The sequence below is a fragment of the Phyllobates terribilis genome, unplaced genomic scaffold (genome assembly GCF_046119375.1).
Source record: "Phyllobates terribilis strain yellow unplaced genomic scaffold, ASM4611937v1 Scaffold_12__6_contigs__length_324123572, whole genome shotgun sequence".
NCBI lineage: Eukaryota > Metazoa > Chordata > Amphibia > Anura > Dendrobatidae > Phyllobates > Phyllobates terribilis.
In genome coordinates, this window is record NW_027362772.1 from 247,155,436 (window position 1) to 247,176,086 (window position 20,651).

The window sequence follows — 20,651 nt, forward strand, 5'->3', positions numbered from 1 at the left end:
CTAAACTTGTGTAGTGTCAGTGTGTTAATATAATCAGAAATCGCCGTCTTCTCAGGTATCCAGTGCCGTTCCGCTCTTCTTCACGTGACAATTCCCACACTCCAAATCACACTGTGCTCTATGGGCCCTGTTCATCATTTTCCAATTTATTGAAGTCCCTTTTCTTTTCTTCTTTTTTTTTTTTTTTTGTCTTGTGCTATTGACAGGTTGTTTTGTTTTTTTTCTTTTGTTTTTGCACCAAATTTTTCAAATTTGCACACGATTCATGAATTTGGCACAAAAAGTGAAAATGTTTTTTTTTTTCTACTTTTTTTTGCAACTTTTCATCAATAGAAAGTCGGAAATCCTTTAGAGAAAAAACTCGCAAAAATGTGCCAATATGAAAAACACCTCCAAGACAAGAACTGGAGTGAGAAGTGCCCCCCCCAAAAAAAGCGCGTCTGGTAAAATTCGCATTTCACGAATCTAAAACTTCTGTATGAGCAAAGTTTGACAAGTAAAAATAAAAAGACTTAAAAGGGTTACCAGTACTTTTCAAGATGTGGCAATGGGTTTTAATGATAAATAGAAGCTTCTTTCTAATTACCTCCTGGTGCTGTTTCTGCCTGTGAGCGGCGCTATCGGTGGCCGCTCACAGGCAGCACGTGACCTCGCGCTGACGTCATGTCAAGCGAGGCGTGACTCAGCGCTGGGGTCCCCGCGGTGGCTGCTGGGTTGTGGGCGGGGTTATCCCACCGCGTCACAACCGGCATCCACCGCACGCTTTCCCAATGAATGGGGATGCCGGGTGTGACGCGGTGGATGCCGGGTGTGACGTGGGGGGGTAACCCCTCCCACAACCCAGCAGCCATCGGTGGAACGCGGAAGAGGGACCCTCAGCTGCAGTCTGGACTTGTCGTGATGTCAGCGGATGTCAGAGCCGGCTGCAGCCGGGGGTCACGTGATGCCTGTGAGCGGCCACCGATAGTGCCGCTCACAGGCAGAAACAGCACCAGGAGGTAATTAGAAAGAAGCTTCTATTGTACTGGACAACCCCTTTTAACAAAAAAAAAACACAGAATAAAGTGCAAATCATAAAGCCACTAAAAAAGAGCAAATTACTCCAGAAAAGTAGAGAAACTGCAATGATGAATTGGGGCCATATGTATGAGGCGGAAGTCACTCTTAGGACATGGCCCCACTATCAGTATTTGGTCAGTATTTTTTCTCAGGAGTAGGAGCCAAAACCAGGTGAGGACCAATCCGAGAAAAGGTATAATAGAAACAAGTCACCAATTCTGCATTTATCACCCACTCCTGGTTTTAGCTCCCACTCCTGAGAAAAAATACTCACCGAATACTGATAGTGGGGCCAGGGCCTTACAATGTAAGCCCATTTAGCCTCGTTCCATAGACTTGCTATGTAAACGCCACTTTCGAGACACACACACACACACACACACACACACACACACACACACACACACACACACACACACACACACACACACACACACATGCACATGCACGCACGCACACGCCCACCCCCAGTGTGAGCCAGCAAGTTGGAAGAGCCGTCACGTGACTCTGAATAGATCCGGAATGGCGATGGAAATGGGGGGGGGGGGGGACATTGATCGGTGAGTATATTAACACATTGACGCTACATTACACGAATATCTACACAGGTTTAGGCTATAAATAAAAAAAATAACCTCTTTAAATCCCCTGCTACACCAGTGCTTCCCGCCAACTTCTGTTTGTGACATGCAGAAGTAGTGCTGTTGCTTTAAAAGCATTCAGCAACTATTAGAAGTAACACAAGCACAGGAGACAGGAAGTGTTGTGCTCCAGAAGCATCCAGCCACTAGAGGGTTTAACATGGTCACAGGAGAAGGGGGGTGTTTTAGCAGAGCCTCAGGGGGTTGTGGAGAAGTTGTTTACTGAGAAAGGTGGTGTGTGTGATCTGTATCTCACAGAAGCGCCCCTGCAAGTGAAAAGGATTCAAGTCCGTAGTGAAGCGAAGCACAGGTCAGGTAGAGTTCCTGAACTAGCAATGCAGAGTATTGTCAGGCAGAAAGATAAGGACTGGAAGAAATGGTGTCTCAGAGATCAGCTCCCTCAGCAAACCCCCCCCCCCTCCTCCATCTCGCTGTGCTGTAAAGAATGCGGGGTTCATTAATGTGCCTTTGCATTAGAACTGTGTTGTCCTGTACTACTGGGAAGACTGTGAACTGCTGTGCTGCTAAGGAAACTGTACTGTTTGTCACTGGAGCCTGTTGCTCATAAGACTTAAGAAGCTGCACAGCCAGTGCAAGTTATTAAATTCTACTGTTCTACCGTTTTGAGGACTCTTGTCAAGTGTGTCTGGTAAGCAAGTGAAACAACCTACGTGTCTGTGCCTGAGGGTCAATACCCTTGTGTGCCTGAGAGAAGCTGCAGCACATGGTCTATGGTCACCCTGAGTAACGGTTCCCCCAGGGTTCCAAAGAATTCATGTAACCTGTCTCGCCCCTATCTGAACCTAGCGACGTGCGTGTAACATTTACTGTGCTGCAGTGATGTCACATTGACACGTGACTGCTGCAGCCAATCACTGCCTCGACAATCACATAGGCAAATGTGAAAAAATTGCTGGAATGTAATTATTTAAACAATAGAAGGATTTTTTTTTAATCTATTAACAAAATGCAAACTAACTGAACAAAAGAGATTTAAATCACATCAATATTTGGTGACCACACTTGGCCTTCAAAACCGCATCAATTCCTCTAGTTACTTGTACACAGTTTTTGAAGGAACTCAGAAGGGGGGGTTGTTCCAAACATCTTGGAGAACTAACCACAAATCTTCTGTGAAAATCTTTTGTCTCCTTGTAATCCCATAAAGATTCAATCATAAGATCAGGGCTATATCATCACTTCCAGGAAAAGGACTTTCTTTATGGAAGATGGATTGTAATGACATTAAGCCCAAATATACAGCCATTGTGCAGCAGGACAATCAACTTGCAGGGTCCTCCACCATGCATCACTGTTCGTGCAGTCACTCATTATTGTGCTGCTCCCCAGACTTTAAGAAAACAAACTTCCTTCTGTTACAGCCAAAAATATTTTACATTTTCACTCATCAGTCCAGAGCACCTGCTGCCATTTTTCTACACTCCAGCTCCTTTTTCTTTTTTGCACAATTGAGTCGCTTGAACTTGTTTCCACGTGGAAATTTTGACTATAGGCAGAAATTCTTCCTTGGAGACCTGTTCTGGCCAGACTTCTATGAATAGTAGATGGGTGTAGCTGGGTCACACAAATTGGTGCCAGTTCTGAACTGATAGCACTGCTGGACATCTTTTGATTTCAAAGGAAAATAAGCATGATGATCCTGATTCACCAAACTGTTTACACCAGAATTCTGGCGTATAACACTTTGAAAAGTTGCTAAACTTTGGCGCAACTGGAGGCTGCACAAAAATTTTGCAACCTTTTTGGTGTTTTCATGCCAGTCCCAGCCAGCTTTGCCAAAATGAGAGGGGTGGCCATCAAATGCATCAACATTGGCACCACCTTAATTTTACCAGAAATGTACTAGTCTCAGACTGGAGTTCGCTTCTGGCTGTGGCTCACACCAGATAATGAATTTGGCTTATTTTATAAGTGGTGTGCATCTCTTAATGAATTAAACGCATCTTACTCCACTTGCCTCATTAAATAAGACTGGAGTGCACAATGCCAGTCTTAATGAATCGGGGCCCATGTGTCTTTCATCTGCTGCACTAAGTTTCCTTGGGCGATCACTGCATCTACATCTACATCTTCAAGGTTGCCCACTTCTTTGTGTCTTCAATGCTTAGAAATGCAGGCAGATATTTATCCATCATATAATATCAGGGTGGCATCTTGTCAGCAGCAGGACGACGATTCCCAACAAATGGCCAATGCCAACAAAAAGAACATTCTTCAATGTAAAAAAGAACAAAGGAGTCCTGGAAGTGATACGGCCTCACAGAGCCCTGATCTCACATCATCCAGTCTGTTTGGGATTACATGAAGAGACAGAAGGATTTGCACAAGCCTCCATCCACAGAAGATCTGTGGTTAGTTCTCAAAGATATTTGGAAAAATCTCTGCCGAATTCCTTCAAGAACTGTGTGAGTACCTAGAAGAACTGATGCTTTGATGCTGTTTTGAAGGTAAAGGGTGGTCACACCAAATATCAATTTTTATTTTTATTTTTTAATTCTAATTTTTTTTTTTTGTTCACTTTATTGTAAATTATTAACTCTTCTATATTTGGAAGCATTGCTACTTTGCAGCATTTTTGCACACCTACCTAAAACATTTGCACCACAGTGCTCTAGGTCCATCAAGTTCAACCTTCCTTTTCTATTTTTAAATGCGAATGTTCCGCTAGTTCTTGTATTTTATCCATGAACCAGGGAGCCCAGGATGAGCAGACACTTACAAATGTTATCAGTAAGAAAACTACATCCAAAATCCTTGAATTGCTTTCTTATATATTTTTCTTTTTCTTAACAGGTTTTTATGATGTATCTGAACTGCAGGTAGCAGACGTTACTTTCGGCTTATACACGGGAGATATGTAATCACAGACTTGGCGCTGCCATTTACACCTGTGGTTGGAGAAATCGGTGACCATGGCGCATTCAAAATCCAGTGGTTCCCATTATGCCCTTACCGCTATTGGAGTGGGCTTACTGGTTCTTGGCGTGGTGATGGCGGTATGGAACCTTGTCCCGGGTTTTGGGAGCAACGACTCACCCGGCACATCCCATGGTAATGCTAGCACCCCGCAGAGCAATGTGGACAGTAATCTGAAGGGTAAGACCTTCTCGGTGGCCTATGTTCTGGTGGGATCTGGCATCGCTCTGCTTTTATTGGCCATCTGCTTAAGCATACGCAACAAACGCAAGCATCGTCTAAGTATGGAGGGTGTCCAGGTCGCCCAGCAAGATGCACCACCACCGACTGATGAAAAGTGAGTAGATGCCGATCTAGTGTTCCTTTCATGTATAGAGCTGGTATTGGTCTCTGGGTGGTGGCACTTGATGTACACGGGGTGTTTGCAGTTTATGGTTATAGAAGATTATTATTGGTATTTAATAGGAGTCTATGAAGGTCTTGTTTAGCCAAGATCTGCAATTGTCAGGTCCTCTTCACATCAGGTTAGATTGTGTATGCTCCGGGGAAGCTAACCAGGCACGACAGGAGCAGGGTGACCATGACCGACTTAGGGCACTATATTGTATGGTGCTTATGATTAGACACCATAGGCATGGTTATTAGATAGAAGGGAGAAGCGCATCCAGAAACTACACTGGAAAGGACTATAAAAGAAACATTATTTATTAGTAACTAATGAAAATATCAAAAGGGGGAAAAAAATAAACACACTAGGGCTACGCGTTTCGAACACAAGTCCTTTAAGAGCCTTAGTGCTCGAAACGCGTAGGCCTAGTATGTTTGCTTCTTCCCCCTTCTTGATATTTTAAAAGTTACTAATGAAAAAAACGTTAGTCCTTTCCATTGCGGTGTCAGGATTTCTGTTGCCCTTCTGCAGTTTGACCACTAGTGTCCGCTATTGTTCATTTTAATAATTGTGCTGCAGTTTCACTCCTTACCACTTGAGGCTGCTGTTGCGTTCTGAAATTGTCCTTTACCAAGATGGCGGATTCTGAATCTATGGAATCCATCTTGTTTCCTGTTTGGGCCTACTTAAAGTCACATGGAACTCCTACTCATTGCTTGAGTATTGTCTAACTATTAGCTTAGTTTCAGTCTCCAGCGCCTGAACATTCTTACCCAGACTGTTCTAAGTAATTTATGGGTTTTTTCCTACAACTCCTTGTTAACGTCAAGAACTTCTACTACGGCTTGCAGTTCCTGCTTGTGCTCCTTTGGCCACTGATTTCCAGCATTACTACGCCAGTTTCGTAACATGTGGTTGCTGGATATCTTCCTGCCTTCTACCTGATCGATTGCACCCAGGAGATGGCAAGTGGTCTCTCTGTGCACCGGACTCTTATTAGATTGATTGATACGTGGACAGGGTGAGCCGATGTGATATTTTTTTCTGTGCCATGGTTATTTGTGCACTGTATTACAATACTCCTTGTATAGGGGAGGGTATAAGCAGGTGGTATTGTACAGGGCATCACCCAACAGAAGACCCTTGCAGAGTGTGACACCCTTTATTCACTGTCTAAAAACCATCACACGGTCCAGAGATTAAAGATTTACCGTATGTGTGAGTTGAAATGGCAGCCCTCTTCAGCATTGGAACTGAGCGGTGCTGGTGACGTTAACACTCGTGCATGAGTCTAGGTAGGTGTTTGGGGTCCTACAGTCCTCGAGATGGTTCTGGATAACATCTTTAGGCCCTCACATATCAGATCAACATTGGCTGAACCCACCAATATTTGCCAGGACTCTACAACTATTTGGGGCCTCCCAAGAGAGCATTTTGGAGGAAACTATGAATGGACAGTTTATTTTACAACCCCCTATCGCTTTTTTTTTTCTTCTCCCTGGAGATGATCCAGTGGCAGTTGTGTTTTGTCAGCTTATTCCATTCTTCCTCACCACATATACGCTCAGTCCAGGTAAGCATGCATGTGGGTTGGGAGAGATGACCATCAAAGGAGTATGGGCAACCTAAGACCCAACTGTTCTTTTGCATTAGCTATTGGCAGAATACTTGTTTGACCAAGGTCTACTCTCCCAAATCCTCTATGCACATTCAGGCTCAATTCAACCTAAGTGTGCATGTGTTTTTAATGGGGAGAGGGTGAGTCAACCATGGCTAGACACCTATGGTGGAATCTGATCTCCTCTGAAAACAATAGGATTAGGCTTTGAAATTCAGCTTGTTTTTTTTTTTTCTTTCCTTCAACTTCTTAGGAGGAGAATTTGGAGACCTCTTTGCACAGAAGTCCTGTATTAGAAGGTTTGGCTGATTTTGCCTTTAAGGTGTATAGGCGCCTTAAATATTTTACAATCTTTCCCCTTTTAGGGTGGGGCTACATGTCATTTCAGCACAATACAAGTGAACGGAGTTGCATCACAGCCCAGAGGGGACCGCGACAAGCAAGTTGTAAAAAAAATCGGACAAAGTTAAATTTTTTTTTTTTTTGGGGACTTGCTTCTCGCAATGCAACCACATTCACCTGTATTACAATGTAGCAGCGACTCTTGGCAATCTTTCACCATGCAACCAAAATGTATGGAGTCAGGCGACCAGATACAACACTACCACATCATGCGTTCTGCTCAGCCCTGTTATCTTTCTGATCTCCTGCATATTTTTCGATGCTGCAGGTGAAGATATACCCTAATGTAACCTTATTTCTGGTGATACGCAGGTAGTGGCTGCATGTGGAGACTTGTGCAGGAACCAGCAATACAACATTGCAACAGAACATAAACCTTTTTGAAAAGTCCTAGAAATGCCAACTAGGGCGAACCTGCGTCGTCGCTGGTACAGATGTACTCAAGTTCCATGTCCAGCTGAATTGCAAATTAAGGCATGAACTAGAAATAGTCTGACACATATTAGTATATAACAATATATACAATGTATTGAGCAAAGTCTTAATCCCTGAATTGCAACTTTTTCAGCCTCATTACCCCGGTGTAGAACATCCTTTACTAACATGTGACAGATCGGCCGGTGGTGCAGAGCTCACTGATGCCAGCGTAGTCCTGTAATAGGAGTCACCAGGGTAACCAGTCCGTCCATGACATTTCTTCCCTCCTAATTATTGCCCCATCCAGGGATTTCACTTCTTACATTACATGAGCGATATCTATTGTAAATTCCACAATAGCTCAGAAACCAGCGAATCGCTCCACACAGAATACTGGCCCCCATATAAGGCCCCATACGGAATACTGGCCCCCATATAAGGCCCCATACGGAATACTGGCCCCCATATAAGGCCCCATATGGAATACTGGCCCCCATATAAGGCCCCGTATGGAATACTGGCCCCCATATAAGGCTCCATACGGAATACTGGCCCCCATATAAGGCTCCATACGGAATACTGGCCCCCATATAAGGCCCCATACGGAATACTGGCCCCCATATAAGGCCCCATACGGAATACTGGCCCCCATATAAGGCCCCATACGGAATACTGGCCCCCATATAAGGCCCCATACGGAATACTGGCCCCCATATAAGGCCCCATACGGAATACTGGCCCCCATATAAGGCCCCATACGGAATACTGGCCCCCATATAAGGCCCCATACGGAATACTGGCCCCCATATAAGGCCCCATACGGAATACTGGCCCCCATATAAGGCCCCATACGGAATACTGGCCCCCATATAAGGCCCCATACGGAATACTGGCCCCCATATAAGGCCCCATACGGAATACTGGCCCCCATATAAGGCCCCATACGGAATACTGGCCCCCATATAAGGCCCCATACGGAATACTGGCCCCCATATAAGGCCCCATACGGAATACTGGCCCCCATATAAGGCCCCATACGGAATACTGGCCCCCATATAAGGCCCCATACGGAATACTGGCCCCCATATAAGGCCCCATACGGAATACTGGCCCCCATATAAGGCCCCATACGGAATACTGGCCCCCATATAAGGCCCCATACGGAATACTGGCCCCCATATAAGGCCCCATACGGAATACTGGCCCCCATATAAGGCCCCATACGGAATACTGGCCCCCATATAAGGCCCCATGCGGAATACTGGCCCCCATATAAGGCCGCATGCGGAATACTGGCCCCCATATAAGGCCGCATGCGGAATACTGGCCCCCATATAAGGCCGCATGCGGAATACTGGCCCCCATATAAGGCCGCATGCGGAATACTGGCCCCCATATAAGGCCGCATGCGGAATACTGGCCCCCATATAAGGCCGCATGCGGAATACTGGCCCCCATATAAGGCCGCATGCGGAATACTGGCCCCCATATAAGGCCGCATGCGGAATACTGGCCCCCATATAAGGCTCCATACGGAATACTGGCCCCCATATAAGGCTCCATACAGGATACTGGCCCCCTTACAAAGCTCCATACAGGATACTGGCCTCCATATAACGCTCCATACAGGATACTGGCCCCCATATAATGCCCCATACAGGCTGTCCCCCGTCCCCCCCCCTATAATGCTCCATACAGGCTGTCCCTCCCCCTTATAATGCCCCATGCAGGCTGGTCGTCCCCCCCCACACCTTATAATGCCCCATGCAGGCTGTCACCCCTCCTCTTTATAATGCCCCATGCAGGATGTCACCCCCCTCGATTTATAATGCCCCATGCAGGATGTCACCCCCCCCCCCTCTTTATAAGGCCTCATGCAGGATGTCACCCCCTCTCTCTATAATGCCCCATGCAGGATGTCACCCCCCCCTCTCTTTATAATGCCCCATGCAGGATGTCACCCCCCCCCCCTCTCTTTATAATGCCCCATGCAAGATGTCATCCCCCCATATTATGCCCCATGCAGGATGTCACCCCCCCCCCATATTATGCCCCATGCAGGATGTCACCCCCCCCCCCATATTATGCCCCATGCCTCCATACATTTAAAAAATAAAAAAAAATAAAAATCAGATACTCACCTCCCTCCTCCTCACCTGCTGCCCGCTGCTCGGGTCCGGACCTGAGACGTCACAGGGAGCGCAGAGCAGGAAGACAGCGGATCTGCGGAGGCAAGGGGAGAGGTAAGTATCCGGCTGCCGGGGCCCTGAGCAAGCGGCGGAGAAGGGCGGGCGCTGACACCGCTCTCCTCCGCCCATAGCCCAGCGGGGTGCGCGACCGCCAGTGGGCCCCCCTGCCTGCTCGGGGCCCCGGCACTTGCCCGGGTGCGGACGCCGGCCCTGGCCCCATCCTCTCTGAGAGATTTATTGAGAAGTGGAAGGAACCGCAGCTCATGACATTACAGAATGAGGTCTCCAAGGGCGGAGGAGTCAGCAGAACGTTGGAGACTTTTATGCTGAGTTTAAACTTCCTCTGGTAATAACATCAGCACTAACACTGCGCCCCCCGCAGGGAGCTTCATGGCTGAGCAGCTTCATGCAGCCGTACATCACCAAGCACAATGCCGAGCATTGGATAGAGTGGTGTAAAGCCGCCACCACTGGACTCGGAGAAGTGTGATCCGTCACTGCACAGAACACATTTCCTCCTATCTGAGATCTGATGAACGAGTCTGGGTTTGGTGAATGTCAGGAGAACGTTACCCCCCCCTGACTGCATTGTGCCAACTGTAATGTTTGGTGCAGGAGCAATGATGCTCTGGGTTTGTTTTTTAGGGTTTGGCCTCTGCCATTAGTTCCAGTGAAGAGAGCTCATTCATGATTCAGCATACAAGAAATTTTGGACCATTTTAGTTTCGAACTTTAGGGAAAAGTACCTTTTTAAGTTCCCCATGACTGTGCCTAGTGTACAAGGTCTATAAAGTCATGGTGTTTGGGGGAGTTAGGTGGGAGGAACAAGGTCAGCCTCACAGAGTCCGGACCTTACCCCATCCAGCACCTATAACGGAGATTGTGAGCCCGGCCTCTCCTCCAACACCAGTGCCTGATCTCACAAATGTTCTTCTGGATGAAGGAGCAAAAATTCCGACACAGACACCTCCAAAATCTTAAAGAAATCCTTCCCAATAGAATGGGGGCTTTTATAGCTGCAGAGGGTCCGACTCCATGTTAATGTCTATGGATGTAGAATGGGAGGTGATGAAAGCTCCTGTAGGTGTAATGTGTGGGGGCACATAGTTATGTCCATATAGTGAATCTGGAGGGTCGGCGGACACTCTCCCTATAAAGCTGCACATTTACATCCTGCTGAGTTTAGGGGTTGCTCTCCAGTCTATGACGCTCCTAACCTCTTATCCAGAGTATTTACAACTTTGGGGTAAAATGCCTTTCTATGAAGTCGGCAGATCTCTAGCAATGAGACTTTTTCTTCAGCCTGGAGTACACTGTAGTAAAGCAAAGGGGACAAGCTGCAGCAGATCCCATTAACACGGAGATGATCGGCCGTTTAATTTGTATCCCGGCTCCTTTTCCTTTGTATTTCTTAATAAAAAGAGCTGGTTTCATCTCTCCTGGGAGCTGTGCCTCCCATTGTACCAGTAAACTACAGCACATAATGACCCACAGACTCATTGATTTTTGTGCTGTTGTGATGAAGAGTCTTGCGGACGGGATTGCATCTTTTCTCCATCCCTGAATAGCGAAAAGAAATGACCAGAAAGTGAGACTCCAAAAGCTAAATGCGAGTGCTCCCAGCACATTAGTGCTGCAAATCAATCACACTGCCCCCTGCTGTCTAACTATACTTATAATTTAGTTCAGCATGGAAAGTTAGGAAACTGTGAAAATCACTTTTCTTAGGGGATTTGTCTTCATCCCTGTTAAAATACAATTTTTTTTTTTAATGTAATTGGGTTCCAAATCTTCTGATTTTACCCTGGTTTGTTGCTGCCTGCAGCTGCATTGATATCAGAACGTACTCATAGGAGTACAGATGATGGCAGTGAAAGGGTCTGCACCTGTTGTCGTCTCCTCCTCCAAAAAATCCTTTTGTAGCAGTGTATCCCCAGAGTTAGGGCTCATACTCGTACTAGGGCTATGGGAAAGATCTCACCGCGCATGCACTGATGTCATTGAGATGATCGGAGTTCATTGGATATGAACTCCGATTACCTTTCTGCCGCCACTGCGAGCGTGAGAACTTTCTCACACTCGTGGTGACATCAGTAAGTTGAATGGCGTTCATTGGAAATGAAGCCCCGCTCAACTTTATCACGTCACTGTGAGTCAATGAGGTGCGCGAGCATGCTGGGGGCTGATTTTAATAGCCTGGGAACCTCCATGGGTATTACCCCCTTCCCAAGCTGTTAACATCAGCCCCAGCTGTCTGCTTTCCCTCTGCTGGTTAATAAAATTATGGGGGACCCCCACATTTAAAAAAAAAAAAAATTCTTTAATAATGAAGAACATGTACAGTAAACAACACAAGCAAAGTACTGAATATATGTCTCACATTTGTATGTATATTTATTTCTGTATATCGATCTTAAAAACAAACAAACAAAAAAAAAACATACATACATAGAATATTTCCTTATGTAAGTTACATAGGGGAATTGTCTATGTAAAAGCCCATGTTAAAATCGCATACGCATGACAATCGAATGCTAGGTGTGAAAAATTGCATTGTTCTCACATGAAAAATGCATGAAACTCGTCCGTTTTTTCGGTCCAGATATCAGAATGTGTTGTGTTTTTGTTTTTTTTCACACACAGGTATGAACCCTTAGGGTCATTCAGACGTCCATGGATCGCTGTTCAATCTCCGATGGACAATCTTCACCTCTCCCAACATGAGCTGGCTTCATATAATTCTATGATGGTGTCATGCTTGTGTTGGAAGACTTGCGGCCAGTCCCAGTTAACTGATGGACCCTCAGTTAACTCATTCTGCAGCTCACTGATGGAACGTCAGTTTTCTGCAGCCAACAATAGACAGTACAACACAGAGGCTATAGTAGGTAAATGGTGCAGAATTTGACACACACATGCTAAACTATTTTAAGCCCAAAAGGTTGACAACACTTTCTATATGCATAGGGTTCTTAACAGCTAGTGTGACAGGTGGAGAGTTATTAAATGTTCTGACTTATCAGACCGTCCTGAAAAAAAACCCACCTTGTAATATATCCTGAAATACATTTGTATTTTATGTGATCACTTGTAAATTGGTGCTGGAAAAGTGTCGGTATTTATTTAATTTTACACAACTTAAAGGGATTGTTAAATTTGAGGAAACCAATGACCATATATTTATGGAGGTTATCGGCAACAGTCCCTGCTTAGGACACTCCGTCATTAGTGAGAGGAAAGTATGCAATGATGGCTCCCAGTTTGGAGGACTCTGCAGAAACCGTCCGTGTATTACATGGTTGGTTGTTTATTCCAATTAGTGCCATGTAATGACAAATTCTTTAATAAAAACTTTACCCTGGACATTGATGACTTAAGAATCAACCAATGCATTCTGGACGGCAATCACCCAGCCATTTGGATCCAGCACGGTCGCTCGTCTGTCACAGAGCCTGCAATCGTCTGCAGCGGTCAGTTGATTAGGATGTCGCATCATCGGATGTTTCTCTGACCGTAACATAGAAATAAATATATTTGGCAGTGCCCAGATCTCTGGAATCACTGGTTTGTGGAATAATCCCATTGGGAGCGCATTTAGAGAAGCTGGGGGACCTCGGAAAGTTTCTGTAAAGCTGCTGGTCTATGGTAATGGTATGTATGGAAACGAGCTCCGGCATCGGTTCACTCCAGTGACAACTGGAATTAATATAGGTATGACCGACACCATTAATTGTTTCCTTGCTGCAAGGAAAGATGTGATGTCATGTTACCTGTAAAGCTCCCGCTTCTACATGAGCCTCTCCCAGATTTCACCATTGGATAAGAATTATTATTATTATTTTTTTTTTTTTCCTGCTCAAGAATTTTTTTCTTACTTTTGAATTGGAATATTAGAGGGGCCTGATTATCAATAAGATCTGATGGAAACGGCACTGTGGGACTTGTGTGATGCTGGGCTAGTGAGCTGGTGTCCACCTCAGACTGAGGGCAAGTTCACACGACCGATGTCTCCACACACGAGCGAGTTAGAGCAGAGTGAGTTAGAGCAGAGTGAGTTAGAGCAGGTAAAGGATGTCTAATTGCGACCCCCGTCCCCTCAAACTGCGGCAAGCATGTTGCAAAAAATTCAACTTTTTGCAACTTTCTTGTTGCAGTCTTGATACCTTGTGGTTTAGTGATTGCTACATTAAGCTGTGTTGTAGCAGTGCCATAGAGCGATCATAGCCCAAAATTGCTGTGTAGCCCCGGCCTGACACACAGGGGTCTGCTTAGGAACTGCAAGCATTAAACATTGCATTTTGTGCACCTATTTGCAACGTTTCTTTGCTTTTCATTTTAGCTGCATTATTACAATAAATGAATTGGTCTTAAAAGGGGTTTATCCAGCATTTTCTGCTCTCTGCTTGCAGTCATTGAATAGAAACCTTCCAAGGAGCACAAACCTGCACTGACTGATATCAGAAGGAGCCCTGATACAATGTAGCTAATGTTATCATTACACAGTCGGGAGAGACTTTCATCCTAATGAAGGTTCCCATTAGCAATTAGAGATTTTAAAAAGTGATGAATTGACATGCAGAGTCTGAGAGAGCTGTACTTTGTGTTTTTTTTTTTTCTTGTTTTTGCTGGATCGAACAACTCCTTTAATTTTTCATCTTTAGTTACTAAAGAAACTAAATGTCAAGAGTAGAAGAGAATAAGTGGTTATAAATAATGGATAGTCTGGTCGGGTTGTTCTTGGCGCTCTTACTCTCTGCGCCCTTCATTTTTTCGGCTGACAATTAGGTCAGCTTGTATAAAATACTCCAGTCTGGGGAATATAAGGTCACCTAGTAGGTGAACAGTATGTTCTGGCTGATAACGTGCTTTCAGCTTATGGATATTAACAAGGCTGGGAGTGAAAAATAATAGATCAAAACGGAAGCTGCTCGTCTTAGTCTGCGGCGGTCATGTCCTGCACATGGGAAGCTGGAGCGCTCAACTCCAAAATTGTGAAAACCTGCACCTTGTGCAGCACTATACAAGCTGTAGCATGTAAATCAGAGGAAGGGTCACTGCAGAGCACATATGTCCCACTTCGGCCTGCGGGCCAAATCTGGGGGAGTATATTCTGCCGCAACACCATTATACTGTATGACTGACTCTATGGCGGACTATGTGGGGACCCATTATACTGTATGGCGGACTATGTGGGGGCCCATTATACTGTATGGCGGACTATGTGGGGGCCCATTATACTGTATGGCGGACTATGTGGGGGCCCATTATACTGTATGGCGGACTATGTGGGGGCCCATTATACTGTATGGCGGACTATGTGGGGGCCCATTATACTGTATGGCGGACTATGTGGGGGCCCATTATACTGTATGGCGGACTATGTGGGGGCCCATTATACTGTATGGCGGACTATGTGGGGGCCCATTATACTGTATGGCGGACTATGTGGGGGCCCATTATACTGTATGGCGGACTGTGGGGCCCATTATTCTTCATGGAGGACTATGTGGGGCCCATTATTCTGTATGGAGGACTATGTGGGGTCATTATTTTGTATGGAGGACTGTGAGGCCCATTATACTGTATGGCAGACTGTGGGGGCCCGTTATACTGTATGGCGGACTATGTGGGGGCCCATTATACTGTATGGCGGACTATGTGGGGGCCCATTATACTGTATGGCGGACTATGTGGGGGCCCATTATACTGTATGGCGGACTGTGGGGCCCATTATTCTTCATGGAGGACTATGTGGGGCCCATTATTCTGTATGGAGGACTATGTGGGGTCATTATTTTGTATGGAGGACTGTGAGGCCCATTATACTGTATGGCAGACTGTGGGGGCCCGTTATACTGTATGGCTGACTATGTGGGGGCCCATTATACTGTATACTGGTTGGAACGTGACTGTCCAAGTTTTTAATTTTGGCCCTCTGTGTGTTTTGAGTTTGACATCCCTGCTGTAGAGGGTGCAGAGGTAGCTCTTCCATCACATAACTCATCAGAATGAAAAATTTGTGCTTTACGTGATCACTGCCCCCATTGCGGCTCACAATCTAGATTCCCTATCAGTATGTCTTTGGAGTGTGGGAAGAAACCGGAGAACCTGAAGGAAACCCACACAAAAACAGGGAGAACATACAAGGTTCTTGCAGATGTTTTTGGTGGGATGTGCGCCAAGGACCCCAGCTAACCACTGAGCCTCTGTGCTGCCCACATACATATCACAGAATTTGTGGCCTTTGTGATCAGGCTGGAAAATTGCTAATGCAATGGAAATTCATGTAATAGTCTCTATTTAGTTGAGTAGTAGTAAAGGGACTCTGTAGCTGCAGTATAAATGAAGAGGATTCAGTTGTGTGCTCTGCATATTCATTTAGGGGTGTGCTGAAGGGGGTGTTATGTCCAATATTTTCATTTTACTCCCAATATTCTGCAGGTTGGGGACTTATATAAATGGAGCGGGGTGTAAGGGAACTCCCTTTTTTTTCCCCCTCTACGATGAGCAATCGTGTTCCTGAGCACTAATGCGATTTCTTGCCATTATACCCATTTTTATTTTTACCAGTGTGCCCCTATGTATGCTATAGTCACTAGAAGCTGCAGCTCCATCTGTCTGTCTCTGATTCTCTCTCTTTAGCTCCTCCCACTTCTGAGTAGCAGCTGTAATCTGATCCCTCAGTGATCTAAAGATGGGTTTAAGTAGTGAAATCAAAGTGACCAGTGACTGATATGTGGAGAAAGTGGCATGTTACTAAGATTCTTATCTTCGTGTGTACTGTTGAATTTTTATGAAAAAATAAATAAATGGAAACCATTACCCTCTAAAGTATGATGTGATATTTAGAAATGGGTGTCACCTGAAGAACAACTATTTTGTATCTTATACCAGCTGCACTAGTGTTAGGGTCAGTCTGATGCTTTATAAGAGAATCTATGAAACTTTTATATTTTAAGTTTGTCTTTTTTTTTTTTTTCCTTTAGTCAAGAAGAAGTGGACGCCCCCCGGTACTCTGCTCCCAGCTATGAGGAAGTGATGAGGATCGGGTACAGTGCCACAGAAGCAGCGGAGACTGACCGCCATGGGAGGATGAGTGTTTCCCTCCCATCCTACGAATCCTTGACCGAACTGGATGCGTCCACCCCCACCAGACCCAACACCTCCTCCGCAAAACAAGAGCGGGCGCAGAGGACAAACTCTCGCTCCGGGAAAGAGAAAAAGCCTTTGAATATCAGAAGAATCAAATCTGACAAACTTCACCTGAAAGAATTTAGACTGAACCTTACGGGTCAGACCAAGATGGCGGAAACCCAAAAGATAGAACCTATCACCCCTCCCCCACAATATGACGATAAGAGAATCACTTCTGATCAGCCCGTATAGGGACTGACTAAGCTGTGACAACATACTTTTTTTTTTTCATTTTTACTTCTTTTTCTACCGCTATTGTGTTTTATATATATGCAATTTTTATTCTTTTCTTTCTGAATGTATTCCACACATTTTTGTAAATTACATGATGTTATTATGGGCTTAATAAATGTTCTGTACTGTTTTTGCCATGGAATAATGATATCCGTGTCTCCATTGGCAGTCCACATACACCCTGCTGATTAATAGGTACTGGGTATAAGATTAGGGATATCTGAAGGGTGTACGTTGCGACCAATCATGATTGTAACACACAAGTTGCGGGTCACCCACTTTCCCTCCATAGACTTCAATATTGGTTGTGTGGAGCTGAATAGCCCTAGCATCATATTCATTGATTAATTTGTTCATGCACGCCTCCTATTTCTGCTACTCACTGGAAGCCTTCCCTGATGGTGGTTTGCTTTAAAAAAAAAAAAAAAAATTGCAAACGGTGTCCCTTTTAGTTTGAAGGGAATCTGTCAGCAAGTTTGTGCTATGTAATCTGAGAGCAGCATGATGTAGGGGCTGAGACCCCGATTCCAGCGATGTCACTTATATGGCTGAGTTGTTTCAATACAATCAGTGTTTTATTAGCAGGAGAGTATCACTACGGGACTAGTGGTCTCGTGCCTCCTGGTCCAAGCACACCCCCAGCACTGATTAGTAGCGTACTGTCAATATACTGCGTACACAGAAAGCAGCCAATCAGTGGTGTGGGCGGGGTTAGCTTTCTCAGCTCTGCTACATCTAAAAACTCTGATTGTATCACAACTGCTGCACCCAGTAAACTAAGTGACACATCGCTGGAATCACGGTCTCTTTTCCTATATGCTGCTGTCAGCAAAAATTGGGCGACATATTCCCTTTGAGGCTCGAAAGTGTCTAATATGAAGCAACTTTGCTTCTAGTCTTGCTAGCTACGTGCATCGAGCAGGGTTTTTACACCTCTGTATGTAGGATTTCTTTACACCCATTAGTAGACGACAGTGGAAAATGTTGAGGATTTTTTATTCTTTTCATTACAGTCAGTGGTATAAGTAGGAATCAGCGGTAAGTATAGGAGAGGCTATAATAAAATGTATCAATTGCAGGTTGTTTTTCAGGCATATCATGAATAATTTTTGGACATAAACCTTTTATTTAGTGACATTTTGTGAAGACCGGGTCACTTCCTGGAATATAAGGAATAGTGTACGTGTAGTACGAGGCATCTGTGTCCTGCAAGGTATATAGGCCCCCATTAGAGGGCGCTGGTGCACTAGGCAATTATACATTCATCACGGCCACCAGTGATTTATTTATGACCATTTTAAAGCACGATCCTGTGAGATCCTTATATTTTACTCATGTACAGTATTAGAAAGAAAAAATGGGGTGAAGTATGGCACTTTCAAAAGAACTCTATTTTAATTAAAAACTGGAACAATGCAAAACCATTGGAGTTGCGTAGTCCTTCTAAAAACAGTGCCAATAATGTGATGGGAAAGTAGTGAAAGTGCAGCTATCCCCATTAAGTAAAAACAGTCTTTTATTTAATTCGTTAAAACATCAGCGCTGATCCCGCAATAAATACAGCGGGCGCTGGGCGGTGAGAGTGGGCAAGGTGGGTTTCATGCATCGGCACAAGTGGGGCATATAGAAGCGTGCAGATGTGCCAAACAGCCTTGCGTCATCAGCTCCGATGTCATGAAATAAAGAATTGCTTTTACTTGTTAGTGACTGATGCAATTTAATTACTTTCCAATCACTTTTTGTTAGAGTGCACTAGTTGGTGAAGGAGACCTACATGGGGGTTAATATGCCCCCCTAGTTTTATGCAATCAGCTCTTCAGGTTACCAGTTTATGGCAATCTGTGCTTGTATGAAGACAAGTGCAACCAGTCATATACTTGATTTTGTTTCCCAAATGTACTGGAAAAGATGGAAGCAGAAATCTGGCTGCAATGATATGTATTACTGCATATGGACATCCTAGATGGTAATGACCCCTGCCTGCTAAAAGGGATCTCCCAAATTAGAGGTAAATGCAAAATCTTTAAAGCACCACTTCAGTGTGTTTGATTTTTTTTAAACTGCAGCTCTGGAGTGGTGCTACTAATGTAAGGTCCCTTCCTTAGTCTCATACTTACCATCAGGCATCTTCACTTTCTATCGCTGCTCCATTCGTCCTCTGCAGACTGTGACCTGCCAGATCGCTCCAGAGGTCCCTTTTTCAATGCAAATCTAAGAGAGGCCCGTTCTAACTCCTATAGACTTACACTGAGAGCTTGTGACCATTACCTCTGACTTCCAGTCAGTCAGAAGTTGCAGTCACAAGATGGCGCAGGACCGGAGCGGCGCCAGGAAGAGCTGAAGCCGGTGGGTGGTAAGTATAATAGGTGCGTTCGTAGCACCACTCCAGTGCTGCAAGAAAAAAAACCGCTGGAGTGGGGCTTTAAGGGAATGTTCACATGTGGCGTCATGGAAGCGTTTTGTTTTTCTTTCTGCAGCAAAAACCCTGCATAAAATGCGAACGTTTTTGTGTACTTTCTTTACTGGCATTTTAAAAAAACGCTGCAAAAACCCTGAAAGAACGGACATACGGTAGATTTGGGCGAAAAAACCTGCTTTGATGGTTCAAAATCCACAAGGACATAAATAATCAGCATGTGAGTGAGACGTCAGAAGTAAAGCACTGCTTTATTTATTTTTTATTTAGCAGCAAAAATGTGCAGGGCAAAAAAAATCACATGTGAACATACCGTGAATGCAGGTTTCTAAGCACATTAATGGTAATGGCCAAGTGGCAGTCTTCTCCCTCCCTTATTATACAGACTGTGTGAACATGTTGGTTACCTACTTATATTCCTGGTGGTTTTGGATGGGGCAGAGAGTGGGAAAATGTGTCTATATTGTCATTCTATTCTAAATAGATCCACAATTCTTTCTGGTCATGATTCTCTTTTACTGATAGTCCCCTGCTTTCCCTTCACTCTATAAAGTGGATGTGGGTTTGCGCCGTACCCTCAGCGGTGCCACTTTGATGGGGATTTATACAGCTCTTATTGACCTCATACGGAGCAAGCGCCCCCTACTGGTGGAATAGCAACTGATGACCATGTATAATGCTGTGGTATTTCATGTTTTTGTTTTACTTTATTTCCTAATTGTTGCAGCTACTGTTAGATTTTATAACATCCCAACTATAAATATTGTTTCTGCTTGTATAGATTTCTATAACCGCTGCTGCTTTTATTGCAGAGCAAAAAGCGCTATGTCCACTGGAAGTAAGGACCGGGGCTAGTTCAGTTATCAGAAAACTCTTGTGAGTTGCAAAGAGAAAGTTTGGTGTGATTGTGCAGCATGCAATGTTTGGTTCAGTATAACAACATACTTCTGTATAGAGGACAACAGTTTTTTGAATTATTCATCTTGTATTTTACTTTTGGGAACTCCCTCCCCTGAAAATCCATATATAAAGTGTTCCTCTTTATTAAGGTATATAGTGTATAGTGCTCTCTGCTGTCCAAAGGACAGAAATGCATGTCACTGGTTGTGTTTTCCTGCAGGAGTCCACTGATATTCCACTGCTAGACTGCAGAATT

The 20,651-nt window shown here is 44.7% G+C and overlaps 1 protein-coding gene across 1 annotated transcript in view; it reads left to right on the top strand.

Annotated features, from left to right (window-relative positions):
• TMEM51 (transmembrane protein 51) overlaps positions 1-17,224 on the top strand; it is a 45,810-nt gene extending 28,586 nt beyond the window's left edge. Inside the window, exons 2-3 of the mRNA XM_073656783.1 lie at positions 4,515-4,974; positions 16,638-17,224. Coding sequence (XP_073512884.1) covers positions 4,634-4,974; positions 16,638-17,037 — 741 coding nt within the window. The 5' untranslated portion in view covers positions 4,515-4,633 and the 3' untranslated portion in view covers positions 17,038-17,224. The remainder of the gene's footprint in view (positions 1-4,514; positions 4,975-16,637) is intronic.
• Positions 17,225-20,651: the final 3,427 nt, after the last annotated feature.